The sequence below is a fragment of the Myodes glareolus genome, chromosome 25 (assembly GCF_982192425.1).
Source record: "Myodes glareolus chromosome 25, mMyoGla1.1, whole genome shotgun sequence".
Taxonomy (NCBI): Eukaryota; Metazoa; Chordata; class Mammalia; order Rodentia; family Cricetidae; genus Myodes; species Myodes glareolus.
This window is the reverse complement of record NC_142050.1, coordinates 38,674,273-38,701,546: the sequence shown is the minus strand read 5'-3', so window position 1 is coordinate 38,701,546 and position 27,274 is coordinate 38,674,273. Positions and strand designations below refer to the sequence as shown.

Here is a 27,274-nt window from a genome sequence, read left to right as displayed (position 1 = left end):
TCAGATCACTGTTCCACAGACCCTTTCTTGGTTCCAACAACCAGCGTACCTTTCCAGTCTGGCTACCTTGGACTTCTCCAAGTTGAGTTGCCTCTGGAGTTCATCTGTACTTTCCGGGAAGGGCCAAAGAATTTGACTTCTGGCCAGAGCTGCTGCGGAAGGTCTCTGCTCTGGATCAGGGTGGATCATGCTCTGAAGATAGATTCAGGAGGATGGAAAGAAACAGAAGTTTCGATAGTGGCAGCCTCGCCCCATTCAAGTCAACTTCAGTTCAACACCTTACTGCTGGGTCTTGTGAAACTGCTTTTCCTCAGTGAAAACTTGTTCTGCCTTCAGCAGAACGATCACCCATGTCTAGTAACATCGTTTGTCTGTACCTAGGACTTGGATTTAATGGTTGTGTTTGAGAGCTAGCTGGTTTGCTGCTTTGATAGTCTAATATTTAATTATAAAGGGGAAAACTGCAGCTATATCCAAGTTATAGGAAAGGCCAAGACCAAGACCCAGTTCTCCCAACTCAGTTCAGTTTCCTTTCCACTACACTACTCCTTTGTCTCTTAGTGACTCTGAAAGATCACTTACCTCAAGGCAGACAGCATCTGTAGCCTAAGATGAATTGAATATTATGGCATTACCATGTGATTAATAGATCAGCATCTCTGGGTGTCACTGATAGCGTCAAAGGATGACAAACACACTGAACTTTCCATTACATTCCACTTGGGATCCAAGCTCAGAGCAAACACTGTCATTCACTCTACAACTGTCCTACAATTCATTTTTATCTGAAATCAGAATAATGCTATCCTCTTCCTGGGGATGTTGGGAGGGTTAAGTCAATTAGCATAAATTATACAGTACGTAGCACAAGGCTAACATTTTGATACCCACTAGATATGAACTAGATATAAAATTCATTTACATGCATAAGATATAAGTATATATATATATATACATACATACATACATATATAAGTGAATGATTAGAGCAAGGGAAAGGTTTTCCTCTTTCCAGGACAGAAAAATGAGAGTAGAAGGAAGAATCAGTAACTACATTTGAAATTTGCAGGTTAAAAAAAAATGTAGCTCTAATGTTTAAGGAAGCAGGTATTTCTAGAGCAATGTTGGGGACCCTAAGCAACCTTGTTTTATAACCCATGATTTTTTGAGGGGGTGACTCTAAATCTTCCTGGTAGTATAAGGTTGTTGGGGGTGTGTTTTGGGTAGTGCTTTGTTTTGTTTTTATAGCTGTCTTTGTTTCAATATAATATTCCCCTTTATTATCTTTATGCATACTTATGTAGAAAAACAAATGTCACAGGTTTTTAAACTGACATCATGCCTTTCCCCTAGTAGCTCAAGTAAGTGGTATTGTCAGTTACCAAAACAGTGCTTATAGTTTTAACGATACTCATGAAGTGATTCTTTTAGAAACTTCTGTCATAACTGATCATCGACAACAGTGCAAACCTGATGTGGGAGAGGAAAGATGAGGATTGAATTGAGAATGACCAATTATCAACTGAATGCGAGAGCCCCTCTAAGCTTGAGATTCCTCCGCTGCAGAAAGATGTGCCACCTGCCATTTTATGAGGTTACTAGAAAGAACAAATAAAAAGTAGCCACATGAGGGTATTGTAGAAGTTAAGTTTCCTTAAGAAGTGTCAATCTGTCCCGTCTTCTCTGAACCTCCTACCTCCTTCCTCCAGTTCACACATGACCCTAACTAAATTCATATTGCCCTAACCCCCTCCACACCACCACCACACTTGTCATCTCGCTTAAAATAAATGTCTCATCTTCAGTTCATCTCATGTGGTTCACCTTGAGTAGACCATAAAAGTCATCCGAGAGCTCCTGGGCAACGTCTGGAAAGTTCCCCTTGCGGATATGATGCCACTTGTCACCGTTGATGGGTAATGACTCTGCTCCTGCAGCCATTGCAATTGTTAACCCCAAGGCAAATATGTCTGCTTTGGGAAGGTGTTGATAATTCTACAAAAACAGAAGTCAGGGAGACCAGTTAGTCTGTTAAGTAGGTTGAGTCTAAAATGTGATTGGCAGAGGTCTAATTACACGTAAGCTCACAATACTATGGCACAGTGATATGTACTGAAGTTGCTAGTTTATACCTAAGAAGCTAAAGGGAACATAAACAAACCTCAGTAATATTGCTGTGCCCTGAAAGCCTAGGGTAGAATCTCAGCATCCTTTTGTTCTGTCAGATTCACTGAGGCTTAATTGGTTGATGATATTAATGATGATAACTGATCACAAGAAAATGTTTTTTCCCCGGAGTATTACACTGAAGGAAGTTATAGTCTTGCTGGGTCAGACTTCCCAGGAATTCTAGAAGATGGATAATGACTAACAGCCATTTTAGTGATCACAGCTGATGGGTTATCAAGACAGTAGCAACATGATAAAGAAAAAATGACCATGAAGGTAGGGTTTTCTTTCTCCTAGGCAACCCACTAGACTAAGAATTCTAGAAATACTAGAAATAGTGAGGGACCTTTAGAAGGAACTGTGTAACTATTGACGCATTGTTGATGAGGTAGCATTCCTGTGCTTTGGGGGAAGCTCTTTATGGTATTTGGTCTCTATTCTGGATGGAAAAGAGACTATTAAGTTTGAATTACAGAAATATACTCTTCATTCGGGACATCATGAGCCTTCAACTGAGAATCAAAAAATTGAAATGAATTATAAGATTTATTGCACATCTGTAGTCCCAGCTATCAGGGAAGCTAAGGCCAGATGGCCACAAGTTTGCAGCAGCCATATTGACAATATAGCAAGATTCCATGTCAAAAAATTAAAAAGTGGAAAAGAAAATGATTTCCACTCCCATTTTCCTAATGTGTACCTCTTGCAAGATCTCCTTAGCAAGGAAGCGAATATCTCCTTCTTCCACTTTCGGGTTGCTGATTGATGTCGCGTGGCCCAGGTCCCCTTTTAAAAAGAGAAAGAGGGTGTTTTTAAGAACATGTATTTCTTGGAGATGGAGTAAATGTAGTCATCAGCTTATGTATAAAGTACCATGCTACCAGGATAGAAGCAGACTCACCAATTTTATACATCACACTGGCAGAGAGAAACCAGTCCGTCTCACTTTCAGTCTCTTCTGGACCTACAGGAGAGTCGCTCTGCGACTTGTTACAAATGAAGATGTTACCTGAAAAAAACATAAGTAATGATTTCTGAGCTCCCACCCGACAGAGCCTTTCAAGGCCATGACCTTGCAGCTTCCCTCCTCTGGTGTGGTTGTAGAGTGATTATTCATCTTTGAACATTAAATGTAATGTGTGTGTGTGTGTGTGTGTGTGTGTGTGTGTGTGTGCGCGTGTGTGAGATATTTTCTGTCTTCCTATCTCTGTCTCATTGTATAGCTCTGGCTAGCCTGGAACTCATTATGTAGATCAGGCTGGACTTGGACACAGAGATCAGCTTACATCTACCTCCTGCGTACACATGTAATCTCTTTCATCACATCAGAACAGCCAGTGACGGATAACACCTCTCTAAGCTGAACTGACTCGTATAGTCCCCATCCTCATGGTTACATGCCATTTCAAAATAAACAAAACCTACAAAACAATAACTTCTACTTAGGTGTCACGCTGAAAAGTGACAAACACTTTCATTCTGTTCGCTCTGATCAGGGCTGACTTAGAGACAATACATACAGTACTAGTTACAAACACAATCAGAATGTAGCTGACACACTCTCAGTTTTCTAGGTGGTCAATTAAACATCTAGTTTTAAATTTTGATCTATATGAGAAAGTGTCTTTTCCCCTTGGGTCCCCTGTCTCAAGGAGAAGATGGCTGAAGATATTTGACTGAGTTTGTTATGGGAAGCGAATGGAAGAAAGTAATTCTCCTAGACAACACTGTCTTTGAGGTTGAAGGTACACAGGTGCACATTTTCACGATAGTGCATAAAAGACAAAATACAGAAGGAATACCGACAGAAAATTTAAAAAAAAAGATACTAACTGGGTTTGATGTCCAGGTGCACCATGCCAAAACTGTGGATGTACTTTAGGCCCAAGGAAACCTGTAGAAGGAGGTCTTTGAGTTTGGCCTCGTGGAAGTGGCTACCAGACTTGGCGTTCTCAGATATCACAGCTTGTAAGCTCCCACCTGGGCAGGAATTGTGGCGAACAACCGGGCAGATGGAGAAAACAGACGTGAGTCTCACAGGTGGAAATGACATAGAAAATGATCATGAGAGAGCTGAACAATCTCAGTTCCTAGTCAGTGTAAAGCTCCCTACAGCGGAGCCAGAGATGTTAGGATTTCAGTACTTTGAAAGAAGAAAATGAGATTCTAGTTTCTCAGTATGTGGTCAGACATATAATATGCAGCTCCCTGTGTCAGGTATGCGACAACTAGCATTCTAAGAGATGTACCTAAGTATTAACCATAGGACGATCAAGCCAATTTGGGTAGTTACTATTAGTGTTTATAATCAGCCCCAAGTCAATGTCAGATTAGTCATTATAGAGCATTAGTAATTTTACTGTGACCCCTATTCCATGAATAGATCATAAAATTAGAAGTTTAATGGTTATGACTCAAAATTTAAAAACTCCATGTATGCCCGAATCCTGTTCGAGCCCCAATGTTTGTACGTTGGCTGTAGACTATCTTGACTTATCTTTGTCTTCAATAAAATGTCTTCAATAAAATGTAAGTCCTGAGCTCTTGTCACCGCTGGACTTGGACACTCACCCTAAGGTGTTAGGATGTCTCTGAACACTTTGTTCAATGAATTAGAGTTCATGGACAACGTCTTCAAATTCAAGTCCTGGCTCCTACCAGCAGGTACAAAGCCTAGAGTCCTACCCAAAGGTAGGGTCTAAAAGAACAGCATTAAGGACGTCTGTACTTAAAAGAATTCCATGTAAACACTAAAGGCCAATTTGTCGTGCTAAAATAAGTACATTTAATAAGAAAAATCCACCCTTTCCAACACATACAAAGAGATGATAAAAGGTTATTTCCCTAGGAATCTTAGAAGGATTTACATAAGGAGACAAATATTTTCAATTTTGCTAAAAGTGAAGTTACTGTGAAACTTTGTAGGTGAGGTTAGTACATGTCAGCAAGGAGGGGCTGCATACAGGAGACTTGTACTAAGTGGCAAGAACCATATCTCACTCACACTCCTCTTCCTGATACGGATTCACATTTTTCTGAATTAGATGTTTACCCTGGCAATAGAGAAAGCAAGTAAGTTAAGGACCTCTGTCAGAACACAGTCCAAGAATGGAGTCCCATGAGAACTCTGAGCAATTGGGAGAGAACTTCAAGAAAGCAAGAGTCTTGGGACCTAAGTTTCTCCAAAACACAGAATTGTCCTAGCATTGTGTTTCCATGCTCCTCCCAGGTGTAGCAGATAGGAGTGAGTTCACTTCAGCTGCTGTTATTCATGTGCCTTGTGGAAAAACGTGTTTCTGCCATGTGCAGCTTGCCTTTGTGATTGTAAATCAAAAGCACTTTACCCCTTAGCAGAAGGAACATCTTTAAAAGGTACGTGTTTTTCTCTCTGCTAGCAGGGCCCATAAACATATCACAACAAATAAAGAGCACATAACTTCTAACAATAAAATGTAAAAAGCCGGTTAACAATGCAATGGAATATTTCATTCAGACGTACATATCCTCACAGTACCTTTTTATAGTGCTGTTGATAATACTGATAATGTTCTACTAACAAGGTAGTTCCTTGTTTGTTCAGTGGGAAAATACAACCATTTATGACATTCTAAGGTGAATGCTGACCCTGATGTGTCATCGTCGTGTTCTAACAAATAGGACCAACGGTTGGCTTTATGGAATTTCAATGGCAGAAGATGTCACATACACAAATACTGTCATTACAGAGAGATAAATATTCTATCCCAAAATTAGTTGAAATTCTGGGTGCTGTTGAATCCATTGGAGAACTTTTAGTTGTCTGGGCTGATCCAGGGGTGACTTTCAAGGCATCTTGACAAGGGTCAAGAAGAAGGAGAGGCCATCTGATTGGTTCAGACTTAAGAAGGAAAACTGTGCGACAGTGGGTCTCTAATAATAGTCATCTAATCTATATTTGTAAGACTAAATCACTTACGGTATCATCTAAATTAAAATCACAACCATACAGCCGGGTGGTGGTGTGGGCAGTGGTGGCTCAGGCCTTTAATCCCAGCACTCGGGAGGCAGAGGCAAGTGGATCTCTGTGAGTTTGAGGCCTGCCTGGTGTACAGAGTGAGTTCCAAAACAGGCTCCAAAGCTACACAAAGAAACCCTGTCTCAGAAACAAAACAAAACCAAAAAAAAAAAATCACAACTGTACATGCCCGAGTCTGACTCCTTTTTACAGGTTAGGAGAGGAGCAATGGGAAGGCATGGGATGAGAAGAAGAAAAAGTAGGGAGTGGAGCCTTGGAGGAGGAGGAATGAGGTCTTGGAAAGATTCCACCTATAGAATTACAAATTGCAAAACAGTTAAACATCACTGACTGAGCACTCTGTGAAGGTAGTGGGGTCAGTGTGGTGAACCCATTCCCTGCAGCCTGTAACCTACCACTTCTAACCTGAAAGCCCCCGACCAGTTTTTAAAGTCCTGGATAGGACTGCTACCTTTTGTCTTGCTGATATTATTTCCGACCACAGGAATCTCTAGATCTCTGATCTAACAGACAGGTTTCCACTGTCTGTTAGGTCAGACCCACTCTCAGTTCTTTGCCTTTAGCCTGCCTGATGTTCCAACAACTGGAACCTTCCCTCTGATTTCTGAAACTCGTTCTTCTGAAAGGTCTAACTCAAGCCTTGCCTCCTTTATGAAATTGGGAGCTGCTCTATTTTTATTATGCATCAGGTATTGACTCTCTGCTAATATTTCACATGTGCTATTGTCAATTCTCAAATTACTTCTGTAATCAATATTACCATCCATTTATGCACATTTTGAATGGCATCCCAGTATTAATTATACAGGCAGTGTCAGAGTTGGGCTGTAAACCAAGGTCTTCTCAGCTTTACTATATAGGCCCCTTCCAGTATCCTGTCGTATTTCTCTGACTGCTTCTTTACCCATGACTGTGCCAGATGGCTTTGTTCCGGATTCTCTGTTATTCTTCTAACAGAATGAGTGGAGCAAAACACCTGGAAGGATTTATCCATCCATCTCAATCTCGAGTATTTCTCTATCTAGAGTTTAGTAGAGTGTCAGACTTAGGGAAGGCATTCAAATGCCAAAATAAAGTAAAAGATGATTGTAGTAGAAGCAACCTCCCCATCTCAAGATTTCTGGAACTTTTTCATTGATTCTACGGCATATTAACATTTTGCTTTGTTAGTTCATCTTTCTTATTTCACACTCTGTGCTAATAGCAAAAAAGTTATGGAAATCAAACCAGTTTTCCCTTCTAGAAAAAGGGGAGAAGAAAAAAGCAGGGAGCTTGAGATTTTAATATGAGGGAGTTGGGAAGAAAAAGTGATTAAGAAAAGTTTTAGTCATAAGCATAAAGAAAGGTTACTCCTCTCTAAGGACTATTAGAGCCAAAAGACGGGGTGTGGTGAATTTAAAAGTGTGGGGGAGGGGGAGACCTGCAAAGACCATGGCTTAAGGCTGGAGCATCTTTTCTATAAAGGAAATGATTAAAGAAATGCCAGGTCTTTGTTTTGCAAGATGTGTGTGCCATTCCTTGGCCTTTCACAACAGGATTTGCTCACTCACTTAGTTCTCTGATAGAGAAGCTTTGTTACCCGTCACCATGCTCCAAGGCCAGGCTGGATGACTATACCTGGGGCCTTCAGGTGTGCTCTGAAAGTACCGGAAGACAGACATAGAAACACTCAAGAGTGGCTGTGGGAAGGAAGATTCTCAAATATTCTGTGGTCATAGTATGTATTGTTACCCCTAAAATTAGAATGGATTTTACTCAGCTTATGAAAAATACACCTGAAAGCACCAAATTGGGTCACAGCACCCATGCCATTGCCTGTATTGTGATGAAAACAAGTAAGCTCAAAGGTTTGGAGCAGCAACAACATGAAAGACCCCTAGACTCAGAAATCCCTAGAAAACTAGGTGAGACAGTGAAAACCTTTACCAAACCAATTATAACTAGGACCTTTATTCTAACCTTCCCCCAAATGGTATGGTTCATACCTTTCCAGTACCTGACAGATGGTAACAGAATTGTTTAAGCTAGTATGGTAACATTTTTTTCTTCCAGTATAAGATAAACTGTGAAGGGATTAATAGCATTTTTATATCAGCTATACTGGCTTTGCAGGACACAAGGCTCTCTCTCTCGCTCTCTCGCTCTCTCTCTCTCTCCAACTTTCTTATTCTGCTTTCAAGCACAAGCATCTTTGGTGTGACTACAGTATGTAACGGCTTACACTGTGAGGAGGCAGATTTATTTCCAGAATTTTAAAAAGTGCATCCCTTCCTGTGTATTAGTCCACATACTTACCATTACAGTATTCATTCTGAATGACCATGTAATCGTCCTCTGTCCACGAAGAATAGTAGCGTACCACGTGGGGGTGGTGGCCAAGCACTGCATGAGCATACACTTCATGCAAATCAAAACTCCCAAGGGAAAGAGAAGCATTTGGAAAAATTAATATCGATTCAAAGATTTTTACAATAATCTGTTTTCATTTTATATGTATTGGTATTTTGCCTACATGTATGTCTGTGTGAGGTCCCCTAGAACTGAAGCTACAGACAATTGTAAGCTGCCATGGGGGTGATGGGAATTGAACCCAGGTCCTCTGGAAGAGCAGCCAGTTCCCTTAACCATTGAGCCAACTCTCCAACCCAGATTAAAAGATTTTTTAAGGGACACATAGGAGACATTAAAAATAACAAAATATTTTTGCGGGCCTGCTGCATGCTTAGTATTTTATCTATTCAGTCTTTGTAGATTCTTGGTAAGATACACTGGAAACCATGATGAGAGTCAGTGACTGTCCATTGTGAAACTGGTAATAGTAGACCTCAGAGCAGAACTTTGGTCAACCTGTGCCAAAGTCCATGCTTTATTCATTGGACATGGCACATACAGAGGTGCCGTCTGTGCTTACTGTCCCAAGAGCAGATATGCTTTGGGTCTTAATTCCACTGTATCACAGTGCACATTGTAGCTTGTTATGCTTGTTAATAGGCACTACAAGCAGGCCATCACACACTTTGTGGACGTTCTGTTGGCTCTCTCTTCTCCATGAAGGCTAGGTAGTCTTTAGAGTCATGACCAAACCCAGCCAATCTGATGAGCTACCGGGGAAAGCTTTGGGAGAAATATGCATTGTACAAAAAAGAAAAGCAAATTCTGTCCTTGACTGAGATCAATACTAAAACAAAAGCCTGTAATATCTAGCTCAGCATGGTGAATATGGATGAAAGAAGCTCACAAAAGCATCAACTCAATCTGAAAGTAGTTTTTTCCTTATGATCATAGGAAAAATGAACAGTTCTGAGAGTTAAATGTAAGCATTGCTAATAATTTTCCTTTGCATCCAGTATTAAACTTCACTACTGAATTTATTGTTAGTATGTGTACTGGTTAGCTTATTGTCAATTGTACAAATTGGAGCCACCAAGGAAAAGGGAATGTCAATTGAGGAATTATATAAATCATATGGGCCTATAGTCATGTCTATGAGAGATTGTTTTGCTTGATATTTGGTGTAAGGGCCCAGCCCACTGTAGGAGGTACCAACTTTAGGCAAGTATAAAAAAAAGCAGGCTGAGCTAGGCCGTAGAGGCACATGCCTTTAATCCCAGCACTTGGAAGGCAGAGGAAGGTGGATCTCTATGAGTTCAAGGCCAGCCTGGTCTACAAAGTGAGTTCCAGGACATTCAAGACTATTTCACAGAGAAACCCTGTCTCTGAAATATATCTATATCTATGTATATGTATATATATATATATATATGTACACACATACACACACACACACACACACATATATATATATATATATATATATATATATAGAGAGAGAGAGAGAGAGAGAGAGAGAGAGAAACAGTGTGCCTCCATAGTTTTCATCTCTACTCTGCTCAGACAGTTTCTGCCTTCCTTCTATGGTGGATTGTGACCCAGAAGCATAAACTGAAATAAACCTTTTCCTCCTCCACAAGTTGCTTATAGTCATAGTGTTTATCAAAGCTGCAAAAGTTAAAATAGAAGAGTACAAAGTAGAGATAAATCACTGATAACACTTCCTATCTGACTGTATTTCAGAGGAACATAAGTAGGTACCAGGAAACCGTTCCAAAACTCAATTCATTAGAATGACAGTAAGACTGGTAGACAGAAAATCTAACAAATTGAAACAACAGTGGCATGCATGGGCTAGTTCATGCATTTCATCCCAGTAGAGGCAGGTAGATCTCTAAGTTCAAGGTCAGCCTGCTCTACCTAGTGGGTTCTAGGCTAGCAAGAGTGGTAAGATCTATAATTACAAACAATAATATGATCTGAAGTTATCAAGTTCTGTTTTAGGAAATGCCACTGGTGTTCTGGTCGATTCAGTAAAGCTATAAATGTAAAATGACATCCAATGGTAGGGAAAAATTTAAAATCAAGCAAATGGGGTATTTTCATTGATATTGGTGCTATTTTTGAAACTACAGAGAATCAATATAGTACGACATCCAAGTTTGTTCATCTAATACTTTTCAAAGGTACTCACTCATTTGATGATCCTGAGAATGGTTTTGAAGAACGCTTTATTGCATAAAGACATCCATCCAGCCTCTTAATGCACTTGTAGACTGTACCAAATTCCCCAACCCCAATTTTTTCTACCTCCAAAAATTCCTTTTCATAGCGGGAAGCCATATCAGTTTCTCGTAGAATACTCTACAATATTTAAAAAGAGAGAGGGGATAAGTCTTCGTATATACCGTGAGCAATGAGACAGAGCTGTGTTACATTTCCAAAACTGCTTTTTAAAACGTGAGGCAAATGCAATGGGTCTCTTTGCGCTGGTAATCATGGTAGCAAAGAGTTTTGCCAATGGCTGGTGTCCTTTGTCACCTTACATACAAGTCAGTACTTTGAGCCTAGACACATTGTTTTAAATGCCCTTTCCTCCATCCGATCAGACCATTCTGTTCAGAGACCCACAGTTTCTGAAGCCTAGAACCACTGTCCTCAGCTAAAGGACTAACAGGAAGCATGTTCAGAGCAAGCACAAACAATACCCAAAACTCCTCTTGATTGCTCTACCTTTCTCAAGGCCTCGGTACTGAATTTCCACCTCAAGTTGAATAAATTTTCTTGTTTCAATTTGTTTTCACAGAAGTCTTAGTCTGGGAAACAAAATTATCGAATGTATTAATCCATCACATGTGCCCAGCATTACCTCCCCCTAGTGGCCAGCTGGTAACATCACTCCTTTTCCAGCTAGTAAATCAGCCAGAGAAATCAGTTTTCTGTCTGGAATGTGAAGGTCATAGCAATGACTCCTCGGGGTACTTTAATATTATGTGATACTATATATACACTGTTTTATCACATGTTACTGCACATAAGTTTATATATTGTATATAATATATATTGATACAATACATATATATCAACATCAGTTATCTTAGCATAATGTCAACACATGGAAATTTTACAGTCTAGTATTATGATCAACAGCTCTACAACTACACGTGAGTCTAATTTAAGATAATTTCTCCAACATCATCTTTTTCTTAATGTCCCAATTAGCAAGAATGTTTCTCATCTAACTTTAGCAAATTAAAAAAAAAAAAAAAGAATCTCGACTTTACCCGATCATTTTTGCATCCAATTCCCATCAGTTCTTATCAGCAAGACCTGTAGTTTCCTTTGCCCTTAAGCAGCCCTAAACTCTGGTTCCTCCATGTCTGGATTTGCCTCCGTCATCAGCTCTTTCCAAATCCTCTAGTAATAGCAATTTTGCAGAAGGATTCTGCATAATTAAAAGCCTAGTTGTTTCCCAAGAGAAAGTTAAACTCTGATAATAGACCCAGAGCTCTCCTTCCAACTGACACCGAGTACTTTGGCCACTCCGCAGCTACCAAACAGGCCAGCTTGCTGTCCACCCCACTGCCAGCCACTCAACCGCCCAAGCCACCCTCTTACACAGGAGTCATTCCCTTCCTTTCAGAGAATTATGTTACTTCTTTTCTTTTCCTAGAATTATCTTTATACATATGTGTTCTACCATTTTGCTTTCCACAGAGATTTTTTTTTTACTGCTCTTGCAGACTTCAAATATATGCATGCATTCACACACCACACATAGGTTCATATATAGGCTCGTGCAGATCCAGGTATCTTTTTGCTTTATATTTATGTGTACATCATTTTGATATTTCAAACATGTTGGCTTCTCCTGGACAGGGACTTTTGTATAGATATATTTTCCCCATTTATTGAATGTATTTGGCATTCTATCAGAAGCTACTTAAAGACTTATAAAACAAATGAGGAATAAAGTTCAAAGGAAAAAGCAGTGAAGGTGTGGGTAGGAAATGCTCACATGTGAAACTGGAAGCCTAAACCCAGAGCCATCTCTGTGGCAGTTACAATAGCCAAGTGCTGACGTTTAAAAATACTACATCTGGGGCTGGAGCGATGGCTCAGAGGTTAAGAGTGCCGCCCCCTCTTCCAAAGGTCCTGAGTTCAATTCCCAGAAACCACGTGGTGGTTCCCAACCATCTGTAGTGAGATCTGGATCTGGTGCCCTCTTCTGTATACATAATAAGTAAATAAATCTTAAAAATAAAATACTACGTCTGTCAGAGTGTGGTGTCCCAAACTTGCAATCCTAGCACTGAGGAGGCAGGAGGATCATAAATTCTAGGCCAGCTTGAGCTATGAGAAACCCCATGCCAAGGAAGAGAGGTAGTCAGAGAAAGAGAGAAAGGGAAAGATGGGGAGAATATTGACTTATATGAGTAAGATTTGCTCAAGGAAAGTCTAGTAACTAGCAGTGAGGACAGCTGTGTGGTCTCTGCCATTCGGCGGCACCAAAATAACAGCTGTCACTGCAACACCCGACTGTGATTAACACGGGATGTGTGCAGCCGTCATATACATTTTTAAGTTTTGTACACTGAGTACCTGCTAAGAAGTATGTTTCCAAATGCTGCAAACACTTAAGAGCAATTTCATATCCTACTGACTTTATATTTAACCTCGCCACTCTCCTATTACTGGGCGTCCAGCGCCTTCCCCAGTTTCCAGTAACTATAATTCAGATGGGAGGAACATGTCAGAGTCAAATGGTTATAATATTAATTTGATAGGTTAGATTACCTTATGTATGCAATCACAAAAATGAACAAATAAGGATACATTTAACGCTGAAATTTTACATATAAATTTCTGGACCATATAAATGTCACTTTCTCCATTTCGATTTTTTAGTTTGACAAATAAAAGTAGCTTAATTTCTCATTCCTTCTCTACCCCAGTATGAAAAGTTCCCCCAGATTAAAAGCAGAAATAGAAACTTTTGACCCTGCTAGCTTCCCGCCAGCCATCCCAGCTTCCATCCAGAGGGCCTTCCGAGTGATCCTGCATCTGACGAAGGACGGCGATACAGTCGGTGACCCATATTGCAGCACCGGACTGAGCCCCCCGAGGTCCAAATGAGGAGCAGAAGGAGGAAGAACATGAAAAACGAAATCAGTACTGCGAGGGATGCTATCACCCACTGATACAAGGGAACGGATCTGATGAGAGTTTACCAAGGCCAGTTGGACTGGGACTGAAAGAGGACGTGATCTAACCAGACTCTCCGAATTTGGCCGGATTCTCTGACTGTGGCTGACCCGAAGTCTTTCTGAAAAGCCATTGACTATGACACTGGGACCTGTTTCCTCTACATATAATGGATTTTGGGGATCCAGTCTGTTTGGACACTCACCTTCCTGGACCTGGAGGGAGGGGGAAGGAACTGGAACTTCCCACAGGGCAGGAAACCCTGACTGCCCTGGGGGACGAAGAGGGAGGAGGAGGGGGAGTAGGGGGAGTGGGAGGGTGTTGGGAGGGGGGGTGGAAATGGAAACTTTTATAATTTAATAAAATTTACTAAAAAAAAACAAATAAAAAAAAAGAAACTTTTTAAAGAATTATCTAATAACGTAGCAATGTACATATTAGCTACTGCTTGCAAACATAACAACTGATTATCTAGAGGTAAATTATCCTGCGACATAAACTACTAAAGTCATAAAACCTGTATGTGTGACAGAGAGAGGAAGGGGAAAACAGGGAAGGGTGTAAAGAATGATGGAAGATGAAAGGAAGACTAGGAGAAAGGGAGAGAAAGAAGGTATCAGGAGAGAAAGGACAGGGTAGAGAAGACTGGGATTAAAGGGGTGGAGGGAAGAGGGAGGGGTAAGGAAAACCTTGAGGAGGAGGAAGAGTGAGGGAAACTGATGAAAAGGGAGGAAGGAGAAGAATGAGGGGAGGAAAGGGGAAAGAGAGAACGGAAGAAAAAGAGAAAACAAAAAGGATAGGCAGTGGAGGGGTAGAGACAGACCAAATAGGATGTTGTGACTGCTGGACCGAAAGGCCACACTCACCTTAGTCGGCAGCACCTGTTCTGATGTGCTTTCCCCTTCTTCAGTTTCCTCACTATAAGGAAAAGGTTAGAGCAAGAGTGATTACTCACTGAGGCTGGAGTTGGGATAAGTTCTGTGGCTGCAAGTTAATAAATTCCTTCCCTCTTCGCTTCATGTTTGGGAGTAGAGATGACCCAGAAATTTAATACTGGCGCCTAGGACAGGATAAGGACAGCACTGGGAGAGACCATGTACGGCACCAGTTACGTGAAGCTCTCCAGAAGGAAAAGGCCTTTCCCAGAAGATATGTGTAAGCTAAGCTAAGATTCCAAGAAGGAATGGGAACTGACGGAGGCAGGGAGTGGACGTTTCAGGGCTACCACATGCTAAGACAGTGGCTTTCCACCTTCCTAAGCTGCGACCCTTTAGTGCAGTTCCTCATGCCGTGGTGACCCCAACGAGAAAATTATTTTCATTGCTACTTCATAATTGTACTTTTCTACTCTTGTGAATCATAATGTAAATATCTGATATGCAGGATATCTGATATGTGACCCCTGTGAAAGAGTCATTCAACCCAAAGGGTTGAGCCCCACGGGTTGAGAATCCCAGTGCTAAGACCTGCAAGCAAGGGAGAAAACCAAACAAAGGGTAGGAACTGTTTCCCCAAAGAAGCCAGACAAACCTGAGACATTAAGCTGCTCTGTGTTCCACAATTAACAAGTGGAAGAGCTTGGATTTTAAACCAAGTCTAACCCCAAGGCGTTTTCCTTCACAGCCACACTATGCTCTCCTTCCAATACTGCCCCTCCGACCCAGCTTTCTAATTCAGTACACAGATATACATTGAGTACAGCATAAATACGATTTTGCCTAAGAGATCTTCAATTTACAACAAGTCATTTGTGAGCATCCTTCTTTGTGTGAGCTATTTTCTGGGTCTATAGTAAGATGTCAATGGACACTCCAGACAGCTTCTTTTAGAGAAATACAGGGGAGAGATTGCAAACAAATGGCACCATGTTCGTGAATCAGCTGATGAACATGTGTGATTTAAACTTAATACTACACCCTGGCAACACAGTGGATGCGGGAGAAAGCTATTCTCTCATGAACATTAAGAGATGTCACTAAAACAAACAAACAAACAAAAAAGTAAAGAGATGTTGGGCAGTGGTGGCGCACGCCTTTAATCCCAGCACTCGGGAGGCAGAGGCAGGCAGATCTCTGAGTTTGAGGCCAGCCTGGTCTACAAGAGCTAGTTTCAGGACAGGCACCAAAAACTACAGAGAAACTCTGTCTCGAAAATCAAGAGAGAGGACTGATTCCCTAAGTTGTCCTCTGACCTCCAGTCATGTGCTGGGGCATGTACATTTTCTCCAAAACATACACACACACACACACACACACACACACACACACACACACACGAACACAATGAAGAAGGATAGGGAAGGAGAGAGAAATAATTTAACAAAAATAATTATGCCCCCAAGTAACACACATGCTTCTTACTTAGGTGACTTCTATTCTGAGGCATTTGGGGGAATAGGGTGCTTTGGCTGCCATTCATTAGCATCTCTGAAAGCAGCACTATCCTTTACTCTCTTCATTCAGTTTTCTACCACCCACAGAGAAGTTCAAACAATTGCCCTGTAGCTCTCATCACCAATATCACCAGGTATCACAAGCCAAATCCAATGCTGCAATATACAGTTTGAAATATGAATGCCCTCCCAGTCATTAGCCTCATATAAACCAAAGGAAGTCCATCGAATTCAGTCCCTACCAACTCAGCTGTCTACTGTAAGTCAGATCTATTGCTTGCTCTGCCAGATTTCTGTCAAAAAGCTCCTTTCAGTACATGTCAGAATGGAAAGATGCCCGGGTTTCTGTGACCAACACTGACCTATAGGGATGCGGGACACATACACAATACTTCAGTTTCATTCAAATAGAGAGCTCTTGTTCCTAACCTTATTCTAGCACTGGCCCAAAGGAGTTCTCAGAAATTAAGAGAACTGTATACTTACTGGTAGCCTCTGGTTTTCCTCTTCTCACTTGATCGAAAGACTGATTTTCTATACGACTCTGGAGTGAATGGGTTGATATTAACCAGAGACAAAGAGGTCTTCTCATCCATGAAGGGAGAAAGTGTGAGTCTTGGACGTTTAGCGCTTTGGGCAGAGAGTTTTCCTTTTGAAGTCATCTCATGTAGATTCTGAGAATGACAAAAGGCAAACCAGAATCGGGATTTAAAAAGCAAAAGAAAATTAGTGGTAGATGCTGGATTAGATACTGATGGGTACAGAGATAAATTGTAGCTCTGGATGAATACACGGTTTGTTAATCAGTTCATCGGTGTCTTTTTAAGAGACATATTTCATAGACTTTCTAAGTAAAAAGGAGAGTTCTTAAATTCACTTAAAAACACCAAATAAAATTATAAGAACCCCATGAAATGAAATAAAGAGATTAAAAAATAATCCACATGTATACATTCCTAAATATATAAATACAACCTTCTCAGTCCTATAATGTTACTAGTATGTATATGATTTCAGGGTTGCTCACTTGGTATTTCCTAGAGAACACCACTTTTTCTATTCTCAGAATCTTTTAATTGCCTGTAGGTCTTTGTCTAGGGTAAGGAAAAAGAAGCCATATGCCATGAATTTGAGAAAGACAGAGAACATGCAAGGGGAGAGTGGTATGGGGATATGGGGAGGACAGGGAAAGGGGGAAATAATGTAACTATAATATTTTTAAAATGAAAGAAAAAAGACTATAAAAATAAAGGAAGGAAAAGGTCTTTATCTATTAAAAGAGTGGTAGCAGAAAGAATGACAACATTAACACTGTGCATTGCCCAAGCTTAGAAGGAGAAATGAAAGAACAGAAGAGTTATAAAGATTTTAAACTAAATGCTCCCTAACCAGCAGCATTTTACAGAGGTATAATTTAATATAAACGACCATGTATGTGTGTGCACTCATGAGTGGCAGACATGGTTGTAGATGTTTAAAAACATAAGGTGGTCTCTCTTCCTTTAGAGTAAATATTCTAGAGAAGTTTAGTGGTGATAGTTCAAGGTATTAGTTCTAATAATGAGTAAATATACCAGGAAATAGAAGATAACCACTCCAAATACTTAAGCAGATGATAAAGCCCTCTAGACAATGTTTTACACTTATGCTGAGCGGATTGCTATTAAACAACAGCAGCTCTAAAAATTATATATAATCTAAAATAATCTCTCAAGATTTTAGGGCTTTCCTGACACTGTTGGAGCCCCAAGACCCAGGATAGACCAGAGACCTAGGATTGAACCAAACATGACTACCAAAAAAAAAAATAAGGAGAGACAAAGAGAGAGAGAGAGAGAGAGAGAGAGAGAGAGAGAAGAGAAGAGAAGAGAAGAGAAGAGAAGAGAAGAGAAAGAAAGAAAGAAAGAAAGAAAGAAAGAAAGAAAGAAAGAAAGAAAGAAAGAAAGGATATTCTGCTATATTCATAGATTGGTGTCTAGCCCAGTTTTCATCAGAGAGGCTTCATCCAGCAACTGATAAGAAACAGATGCAGAGACCCACAGTCAAACATTCAGTGGAACTCAGGGAATCCTGCGGCAGAGTAGGAGGAATGATTTTAGGAGCCAGAGGAGTCAAAACCCATAGAATCAACTACCTGGGCTCATAGGGGCTCAGAGAGACTGAAATGACAACCAAGGAGCCTGCATGGGACTGACCTAGACCCTCTACGTATATGTTATAGTGTATAGTATGGTCTTCTTGTGAGATTCCTAACAGTGGGAACAGGACCTGTCTTTAACTCTTTTACCATCTTTTGGGACCCTATTTCTCATACTGGGTTGCCTTGTCCAGCCTTAATATGAGGGGGAGCGCCTAGGGTCATCGCAACTTGATTATGTTCTGTATGGTTGATATTCAGGAGGTGCCTGCTCTTTTCTGAATAGAAATGGGGGAGGAGAGGAGGGGGGGTCAGAGTCGGGGAAGGGACTGGGAGGAGAGGAGGGAGGAAAACATTGGAATGTAAAAGTAATAACAACAACAAAAATCACTAAAAAGATTTCAGGTCTTTGATATGGCTATAAACAGCTATCAATAAATAGAAGAATGAAGACTTGCCAATACAGCTGAACCTAGGCTTATCCTGAATTTGACCAATTTGCCAAGTTCAAAGACAAAGGATCTTGAAAGAACAGGATGTTATTAGATCTACTCGTCAGGATCTAGATAACTACCCATGCTGTAATTCTGCAAGCACACAATAGTATACATGTGATCAAGATAGAACTCTACAGTATGCTTGTTGCACTTGGGAGCTGCTATCAAAGAATCCTATTATTTTGATTCTTTGACTTTTCAGTGAAACATCAGAAGCTAAACCACCTCTGATTTGTTAAATACGAGCTTTCAACGATGGTTAGACTTAATAGATACTCAATAAAAATTGACATAGGCAGAAATGAAAGATGTTATGGAACATAATTTATATGTTCCATATAAGTATAGCATAATTTTGTAGGTGAAAATAGACCATTGGCATAGTCAAGGATTATTTTATAAGTGTCTTAATATATCTTAGAGTTCACAGAGTGAATAATCTTATGATTGTGTTCAAAACCCACACTGAAAATGTCATTGTTTTCTAGTGAGTTTATCATAAAAAGGGACTATAGTTTCAAAACTATAGTACAAAATGCTATGTCCCCATTATCAGTGTAATCTTGGAAATAACTCAGAATTATACTAGACCATTCCCCCAACAAATGTTAGTTTTATAATGCCAAGTAAAATGCATCTTTCACATGTGAAATGCAACGTGTCCAAATCTACAATGCTACCCATAATTCTTCTGCCATATTTTAAGGAAAATAAAAAGAGTCTATGAAATTTTCAGATAAAAACAAGGAAAAAAATCCTACCATGGCAGATGACACTAGGATTTCTAGTTTGGAAATATGAAGGCCAATAGAATTTGTGGTCTCCGATAAAGGGAAAGATATTAATATCCATTATTAAATAAAGCTTTGCCTGGAAGTAGAGCAGATTGCAAAGCAGAGAGAGAGGGTGTGTGCACTGCAAAGATGTGGATAGATGTCTAATGGCAACACTGGCCGACTAAGGGAGCTGCGAGGGACGGCTACTTGGCTTCTGAAGATCACGGTGAGAAGGCAGCCTCCTGGCAAGACAGCATTGGGATGTTAGAAAACGGCTAATTCAGAGGCCGAGCAAGCCTCCGAGTCTTGAATCGACGATGTTACAATGTAGTCACCATCAGCTAATGTCTAACGTCATCAGCCGCACCAGCCTTACTAATACACTTTCTTCAGTGGTTCTGCTAAGAATCCCTAAGGAGGAGGAAAGCCCACCATCTCCACCCGCACCTCTCAGGAAAAGCAGAAATATGCCTACCCTGCTTTCCTGTGCTTCAGCAGCAGTGTCTCCGGAAAGCACCACAAGTTGGTACCCTGCTCTGTCCTCATCCTGATTTAAATGTACTACAGTGAAGTGGGTATTTTCCCCATTGTATTTCCACCCACCTTTCCAGGCTCTATTCTGTACCTATTCTTCATCTTGCCATGGTCCAAGATTGGTAGCACCCGTCTTCTCATGGCAGCACTCAGGCATGTGACCTGATCCCAGCCATGGCTTCACTGGTTTCCTAAATGCCACATGTAGCCAAATAGGAATCTCTGGCTTCAGCTGTTTTCCATGTTCCACTTAGCAAATTATTGATTCCACATCTCTGTTTTATCCCTCCCCCAAACATGTATATCCTCCGTGTCTCCCATCTTGATCCCAGGCTCTACCTATTTAATCAAGCAAGAGGCCTCACCATTGTCTTCCATTCCTCTTTTCCATGCAACACCCCATCCATTTATCACTAGTTCCTGAACTTCTCTCAACTTAAGCCCTGTTCACTCCTGTACTAATTCTGGTCTTTTTCTGCTCTCAACGGAATCCATTGTGAATTGTTCCCTGTGTCAAGACTTTCTCTGGTCTAGTCTACTTTGTGGACTAGAATACCCCTACTCAAAGCCATTGCACGGTTAATTCAACCCTTTTTTAGGATAGACTGTTCATCTCTCTTACACAGAGGCTAATGTCCCACTGAATAGCAAATGATTTTCCTTCCCCTCGGATACTCATTGGATGCTTGAGGGTCTCCTTTCCCATCTTTCCTTGGCTAACTCAAGTTCATTTTCCAAGTCTGTTCTCAGACAGTACTTCCTTTAGAAAACTGCCCTCACTGTTTTGAACCTTAATTCCAAATTTCTGTTCCTCAGACTCTGCCATACTTCTACATCACATTTTCTGCATGTTTATTACTTCTTCAGTTGCTTATTAACTGGGGGAGGGGCACTTGTTAAAGAAAGTAAATGGTGTCTCTAGCAGAGGGTCTGCTAATAGAGAGCACATCGTGGGTGATGTAATGAATGAAACATGTATGCTTATCCCATTGTCCTGCCTGCGTATTCCCATAGCCCATTCCCCATCATCCGTCGAAACACCACCAACTGTCAGTGCTATTCCCTTGCTCCCTTCACCTTTTTTCTTTCCTAATCATCCTACTGAGAGTCATTCTTCACAGAGAACTCTCAAAATACCACTCTGCTCATCTCCTGATGTACTATAAGCTGGTTGAAAATAGAGATTGTGTCCTGTGTTTATTACCCACAGTGGGTTCTCAAGAAGAAGAAAACAGATCATCAGCTGGTCAGGACTGGAACATTGAAACCCCTTCGGATGGACCGCAGAACAGATTTGATTGTCTAAAGTTCAACAGGAAGCCTAGTATTTCCTGGTAGACACACTCTGGCCCTCAGCAGGCACCACAGAGGCCCGCTGGCAGTGGCTGTGCTGTGAGCAGGATCACACAGGTTATAATGATCTTAAGTACCTCCAGCTGAGCTGACAGGGAGCCGAGCTAATACTCAGCCTCAGCAATCACACCATGTCATCAGAATCTCCTAGATGTAACCATCCCCAAGCCCTGGCTTCAATAAATGAGCGATGTAATGTAGTGGAAATATGTGATCTACAAGCAACCATTACTTACTTACTGCCACTTTCAATTCTCAAACAAGTTCTGCTTTCCCCAAGTATAACAGAGGTGCCAGCACTGCACTAGGCCCAAACCAGAGGGGACGCCGTGCTGGGAAGAGCAACAGCAGCAGCAGACATGAGTATGTGTAGATGGTTAACCTGACCATTCCTGTACTAGAAAATATTGGTAAGTAATTAGCCAGAAATACAGCTAGCTGGCATAATGGGGAGGAAACTAGGCCAAACTGAAAAATGAAGTATCCAGCCTTATTTCTGACAGCAGCTAAGACAGCGCATCTCTTAGAAATTGGGCTTCTTATGTGCAAAGTACACAGGATGACTGTGGACCTCCACATCTCTTCCAGTTCCACTATTCATTAACCAAGATCTTTTCAGCTAAGATGTTTGCGTGGCCAATACCAAACAGTTACTAGTTGAGGGAAACAAGCAGCTAGACATTTCATTCTGTTTCCTAGTCACTTTAAACTTGCCTCCACTTCCACTAAGAAACAGGCAACCGAAGATACATCAGTCTGTAAGGCAGGCACTGCACACATGCAAACGGCCAAACCCTCTTCTCCCATCCATTGACCCATAGAACAGATCTCAGAGACCTGGTCCCCCCCCCCCACGGCTTACTCACTTTGGGCGTGGAGAAGTTGTCAGTGACTGGCGGCTTGCTCTTCCTGGGTGCTCTTGGCGTATCTGGACATTTGGGAAGGGCTGAAGCTGGAACCCACCGAGAGGGACCTGGTCTTTCCATGTCTGTGTTCTGAGAAGGATAACGTTCATCTCTGGGGGGAGACTTGGGATCCTCCATCTCCTCATCCTCATCCCTCTCAGACGCTGGGCTGTGGGCCTCTCCTGTGCCTTGTGCTGCCATCTGACCTCCACTCTCAAAATCTTCTTCACAGACAGAGAAGTGTAGTTCCTTATTCTGGTCAACCCCTCCGTCAGCCACCTCAACGAAGAGCCTTGCAGTGCAGGCAAGGAGGTCTCTGGGAAGAGAACATAGCTTTAGGCTGCCGTTCCCTCTACCCACCAACAGCTGAGAGACACACTGCACATGTTCTCCCTTAAGTACCACACTCCGAAGGCCTCAGCATATCCTGATTTCCATTCTGATTAAAGAACTCTCCAGCAACTCCCCAATCAACGGCATCCAACCCCTGTAAGAACTCTCCCAGTGGCCAATAGCTATGAAATACGAATAAGATGGTTTGGCATCCTTTAATTTATGAAAAACGTCTATTGTCAATTGGGGAGCAAGTTCATTATCAGAAGGAAATTATTTTCTACTCTTCACATCTGCCATGCATCAGGACCAATCTCTACTGCTTTCACGCCGCACCCATCTCCCAGCGAGCAGCAGCAGGCCATTAGGATTCAGCATCACTTACATATCTTGATGGTCCTTGCACAACCTTTAGCATGTCTTGCCTGATATTCACCTCCTCAGTGGGGTCACCCCTTATGCCTTTGCCAGACACATCTCTCCTGGTTCAAATGTCATCCCTCCCTACTGACTATGAGCAATTAAAGCTATCAGGAAATTGAACAAATTTTTGAGTTGGCAAGGTTTAGAAAGAACAGCAGTGCCTGGAAGTGAATGGTAGTAATAATTTTAAAATATAATTACTTTGAGCCAAAACTTGCCATATTTTATAGAATGCCTTTTAAAGATATTTTCAATTATTTATTTTCTTTCTCAGAAGCCTCTTTGGTGGAAAAAAATGATCCCCCAATATTCTTCAGTGAAATTACCCACTAAAGGAAATGAAAACAGCATCTCAAGGAGATTTCCACATCCCTATGTTCACTGCAGCACCAGCCACAACTAGGATGTGAAACAGTGCGTGCCCTCTGCAAATGGCTGGATTTTCCAAACTGTGGCACATATATCTAATGGAGTACTATTTGGCTACAAACAAAAGCAGTCCTGCCCTTCTGGCAATATGGGTAAACCCAGAGGACACTGTGCCACTAAATTAGTACAGCACAATGCTGTGTGAGCTCAGGGATACGTGGAGTCTAGAAAACATGGACTCCTGGAGGCAGAAAGTGGAGCGAATGTTTTCCAGAGATTGGGGACAACCAGTTTAGCTACTAGGTAAACAAGTTCTGGGGGTCTAATTCCAGAGAGGAGGGACATGTTAATTTGATTATAATAATCATTACACAGTGTGTACACAAAATTATAAAATGAAAGAAATGGGGGAAAGGAAGCCTCACTGATACTACAGGTGAAATCTATGTGAAAGGCAGTCAGTTAAAAATGGGAAACGATGGAATCTTTGAAGTGGCTCTGAAGGGGCCTAACGTGAAGAGAGCAATAGGAAGGACAAAGAGATTGAGGGACCAAGGTAGCTTAAAGAGTTGGAAACCAACTGTACTCCCCCTCACCTGACTCTTCAATTGACAGCTGCTTCCCATTCCTCTCTCCGCTGGTCCCTTCCTCTCCCACTCCTTCCCCAAGGAAGTTCTAACAAGAACTCGCAGAGAGGGCAGCCTAAGTACTAACTGGGGAATGAGATCGCATCCTCAGCTGAAGGCTTCCTCATGAGCCAGGGCTTTGGCAGGTGACCCACTGATGAGTTTTTCTTGGTCTTCCCCACCTCCTCCCACCCCCACACACTGTTTCAGGTTCTTGAACAGGCAGCGAAATAATCCTCTTAACATGTGGAAACTCAGTGCCCACCTTTGTCAGAGGTTCAGCATCCCATAGTGGCAATAAAAAGCCAACCAAGGGAAAGGAGGGTACAGGTTACCAGCAAAAAATTTATCATCAACAGAAACTCTGAGCCCGGAAGTAAGGCTCTTGGTTACAAGCCAGTGAGTGGGGCGATAAGATTCCTCTCCTCTGTGTTGGTCCGTTCTCCCTTCTTCATGTCACATAACTTGCCACTTCTTCTCCAGGCCAGCTAGTTGTTGACTTTGCTCCCAATAGAGCCTGACATAAAATACTGAGTGTGTCTTGGACCTGGAGGTGGGGCACAGCAGCTGGTCGGGTGGGCGTTTCCCAGGTTTACCACTGTGCCCCGCCTTTCCTCTCTCCCTATTAGACTTCTCAACTACAAATATAATAAATCATTTGTGACTATATTGTTTATCTGGGGAGGAACTGTGTTTAGCTCTTGTGTTGCCAAGGGCTATTCTCTAAGAATCTAGCGCCAGCCACACTCTTTTCCACCAATTGTCTGTTAGATGATATTCTGGGGTGGGAAATCAATGAGAATTGAGCAGCTGCTGGTTCTGATGACCCGGTCTTGCCTCTGGCCTAGAACCTCACCTCTTTTGCTGTCTTGTTATACTCAATTCTCCATTCCTAGCCTCTTCACACTATGGAAAATTCCGGCTCTGCTTCAGCGCATCCGTCCCAGACATCCCATAGTAACCAGGGTGATCTGGTAACCGAGGCCCCACATTATCTGTGTCAGTGGGAGCGAAAGGAGTTCCCTCCCTTAATTCCGGGCTCACAGTAGGTGCTCCATCAATTACTTCTGGATGGATTTGGGGAAATAATAGTTCTTCGTTTTGCTTAAAATAGTCCAATATTTCACTTTTTAAAAAATACTCTAACAGAAATCGCTGCCTAGACAAAACTAAAGATCACGAAAGTGAGATTGTATGAAGGAATCTAACCTTGTGTGCCCAGGGGCATTCAGATCCCCAAGCCTCCTATCTGGGGGGACTTTGTCTTTTGTAAACACACTACCAGATGATAAGGAGAATCCACTCTGGGTCTGGGGCCTTAGCAAAAGCAGAAGCTAGATCTGCCTGCTGAAACTGATCCCACAAGGCATGGAACCTGTGTTCACCTAGACCGCGGACTCTTCTAGCGGAACGATGAAGGTAGAGCCTCTGAGGTGACACATTAGAGCGGGTCTCACCCTCTGGAATGCTGCGACTCTTCAGCAGTTCCTTGTGTCATGGTGACCCTCAGCCAGAAAATTATTTTTGTTGCTACTTCACATCTGTAATTTCGCTACTATGTTGAACTGTAATGGAAATATATGCTATGCAGGATGGTCTTAGGCAACCCCTGCGAAAGGGTCTTTAGCCCCCAGAGAGGTCTCGAACCACAGGCTGAGAACCGCTGCATTAGAAGATGAGACTCTGTCACTCCAAGGAAGGTCATAGAGGCTGATGACCCCTCAGTCTGGAGAGAGAATTGTAAAAACAAACCTCAACAGGCCACTGTGAAATTCTGTCACATCATTTCAAAGTGAAGTAAGCCTGTCACTAAGATAACCCCAGTTGTGATGTTAGGTGGTTCTATATTTGGTGGGACTGACCCCACCGGAAAGCACAGGAACATTGACTTCCCAGTAATACTTTTGTTTACATTTTTCTTCTTTTAGATTCATTTTTATTTTGTATGTATGAATGTTTTGCCTGAATGCATACACACACACACACACACACACACACACACACAGTCCACATTCAAATGTATTGTGCCCAGAAAAGGGTGTGAGATCCCATGGAACTGGAGTTACAGATGGTTGTCAGCCACCATGTGAGAGCTGGGAAACAAACCTGGGTCCCCTGGAAGAGCAACAAGTGTGATCACCAGTTCTCTACCCCGTTTGGATTTTTCTTAGGAAAATGGTAAACATCGCCATATCAGGGAAGACAATATTATATTTTTATAACTGTTTGATAACCTGGCTCCAAGCTTTAAAACAGCTTTCTAACTCAGCCCCTCCACCCCCCGCCCTTGTAGCATCAAGTCTTCTGAGGGTGTGGGCTAGGGTATTTAAAAACAAATCCATGATCTCACGTCATTTCACCCATTAATGCTTTGGCGCCCATAATAAAAATCTCCAGGCTAATCCACCATTTTGCAATCTACAGAACTAATGAACGCATCAAGCAGACACTAATGCATGGCTACTCTTGTCCTAGTTTCCCCCTTAGCTAGAATGAGAAGCTATTCATTAAAATAACTGTTGGGACAGAGGCAGAGTGAGTATTCCTGAGCAGGAGCAGATTTCTAAAGTGGCGTACAATCATTGAGATATCCATGGGATGCTGCCCATACTCGGAGGAGCAGATACATAAAAGTCATTCCTTGGCGTCACTTGGTCATTTCTGTTAGCTGTGAGAATTTCCAACTTCCCTAAAATTATAGCAAGTCTTGCTACCTATACCTCAGCTGTCACTGCAGCCAGAGATGGGAGCCCTTCGCCTCCTTGTTCGCTTTATATATGGGCGTATACATCTTTGCAGATACCTGTACACACCAACACACAGGCATCCAGGTAGACTTTTTTTTTTCTAACGTGGAATAAGTTAGGAAGTATGGGAAAGTTTTGTTGTTATTTGACTTACATTTCATTTATGACCCAAGGACAGGCTGTAGAAGAAGTCTTGATCAAATACTCGAGGCCACTTCTTTGTGCTTCCGAGTCTGGTTCTTGGTGCTATTACAAAGTCACTACATGGATGTTTTATTTTTGTAAGATCTCCTACCCCCACTTTAGTTTGGACGGGTTTGCTTCTCTCTCTCTCTCTCTCTCTCTCTCTCTCTCTCTCTCTCTCTCTCTGATTTATTTATTTATTTTGCAATACAGTATTCTGCCTATATGTCTGCCTGCAGAACAGAAGAGGACACCAGATTTCATTATGGGTCCATGTAG

The 27,274-nt window shown here is 41.7% G+C and overlaps 1 protein-coding gene across 1 annotated transcript in view; it reads right to left on the bottom strand.

The window, feature by feature from the left end:
* The window catches only part of Wee2 (WEE2 oocyte meiosis inhibiting kinase), a 31,644-nt gene continuing 4,370 nt past the window's right edge, over positions 1-27,274 (bottom strand). The window contains exons 2-11 of the mRNA XM_087901747.1: positions 22,276-22,680; positions 16,599-16,786; positions 14,587-14,638; positions 10,710-10,879; positions 8,480-8,598; positions 4,003-4,149; positions 3,071-3,178; positions 2,870-2,955; positions 1,825-1,995; positions 1-192 (exon numbers count right to left, since the gene is read on the bottom strand). Of these exons, the coding sequence (XP_087757873.1) occupies positions 1-192; positions 1,825-1,995; positions 2,870-2,955; positions 3,071-3,178; positions 4,003-4,149; positions 8,480-8,598; positions 10,710-10,879; positions 14,587-14,638; positions 16,599-16,786; positions 22,276-22,680 (1,638 nt within the window). The remainder of the gene's footprint in view (positions 193-1,824; positions 1,996-2,869; positions 2,956-3,070; positions 3,179-4,002; positions 4,150-8,479; positions 8,599-10,709; positions 10,880-14,586; positions 14,639-16,598; positions 16,787-22,275; positions 22,681-27,274) is intronic.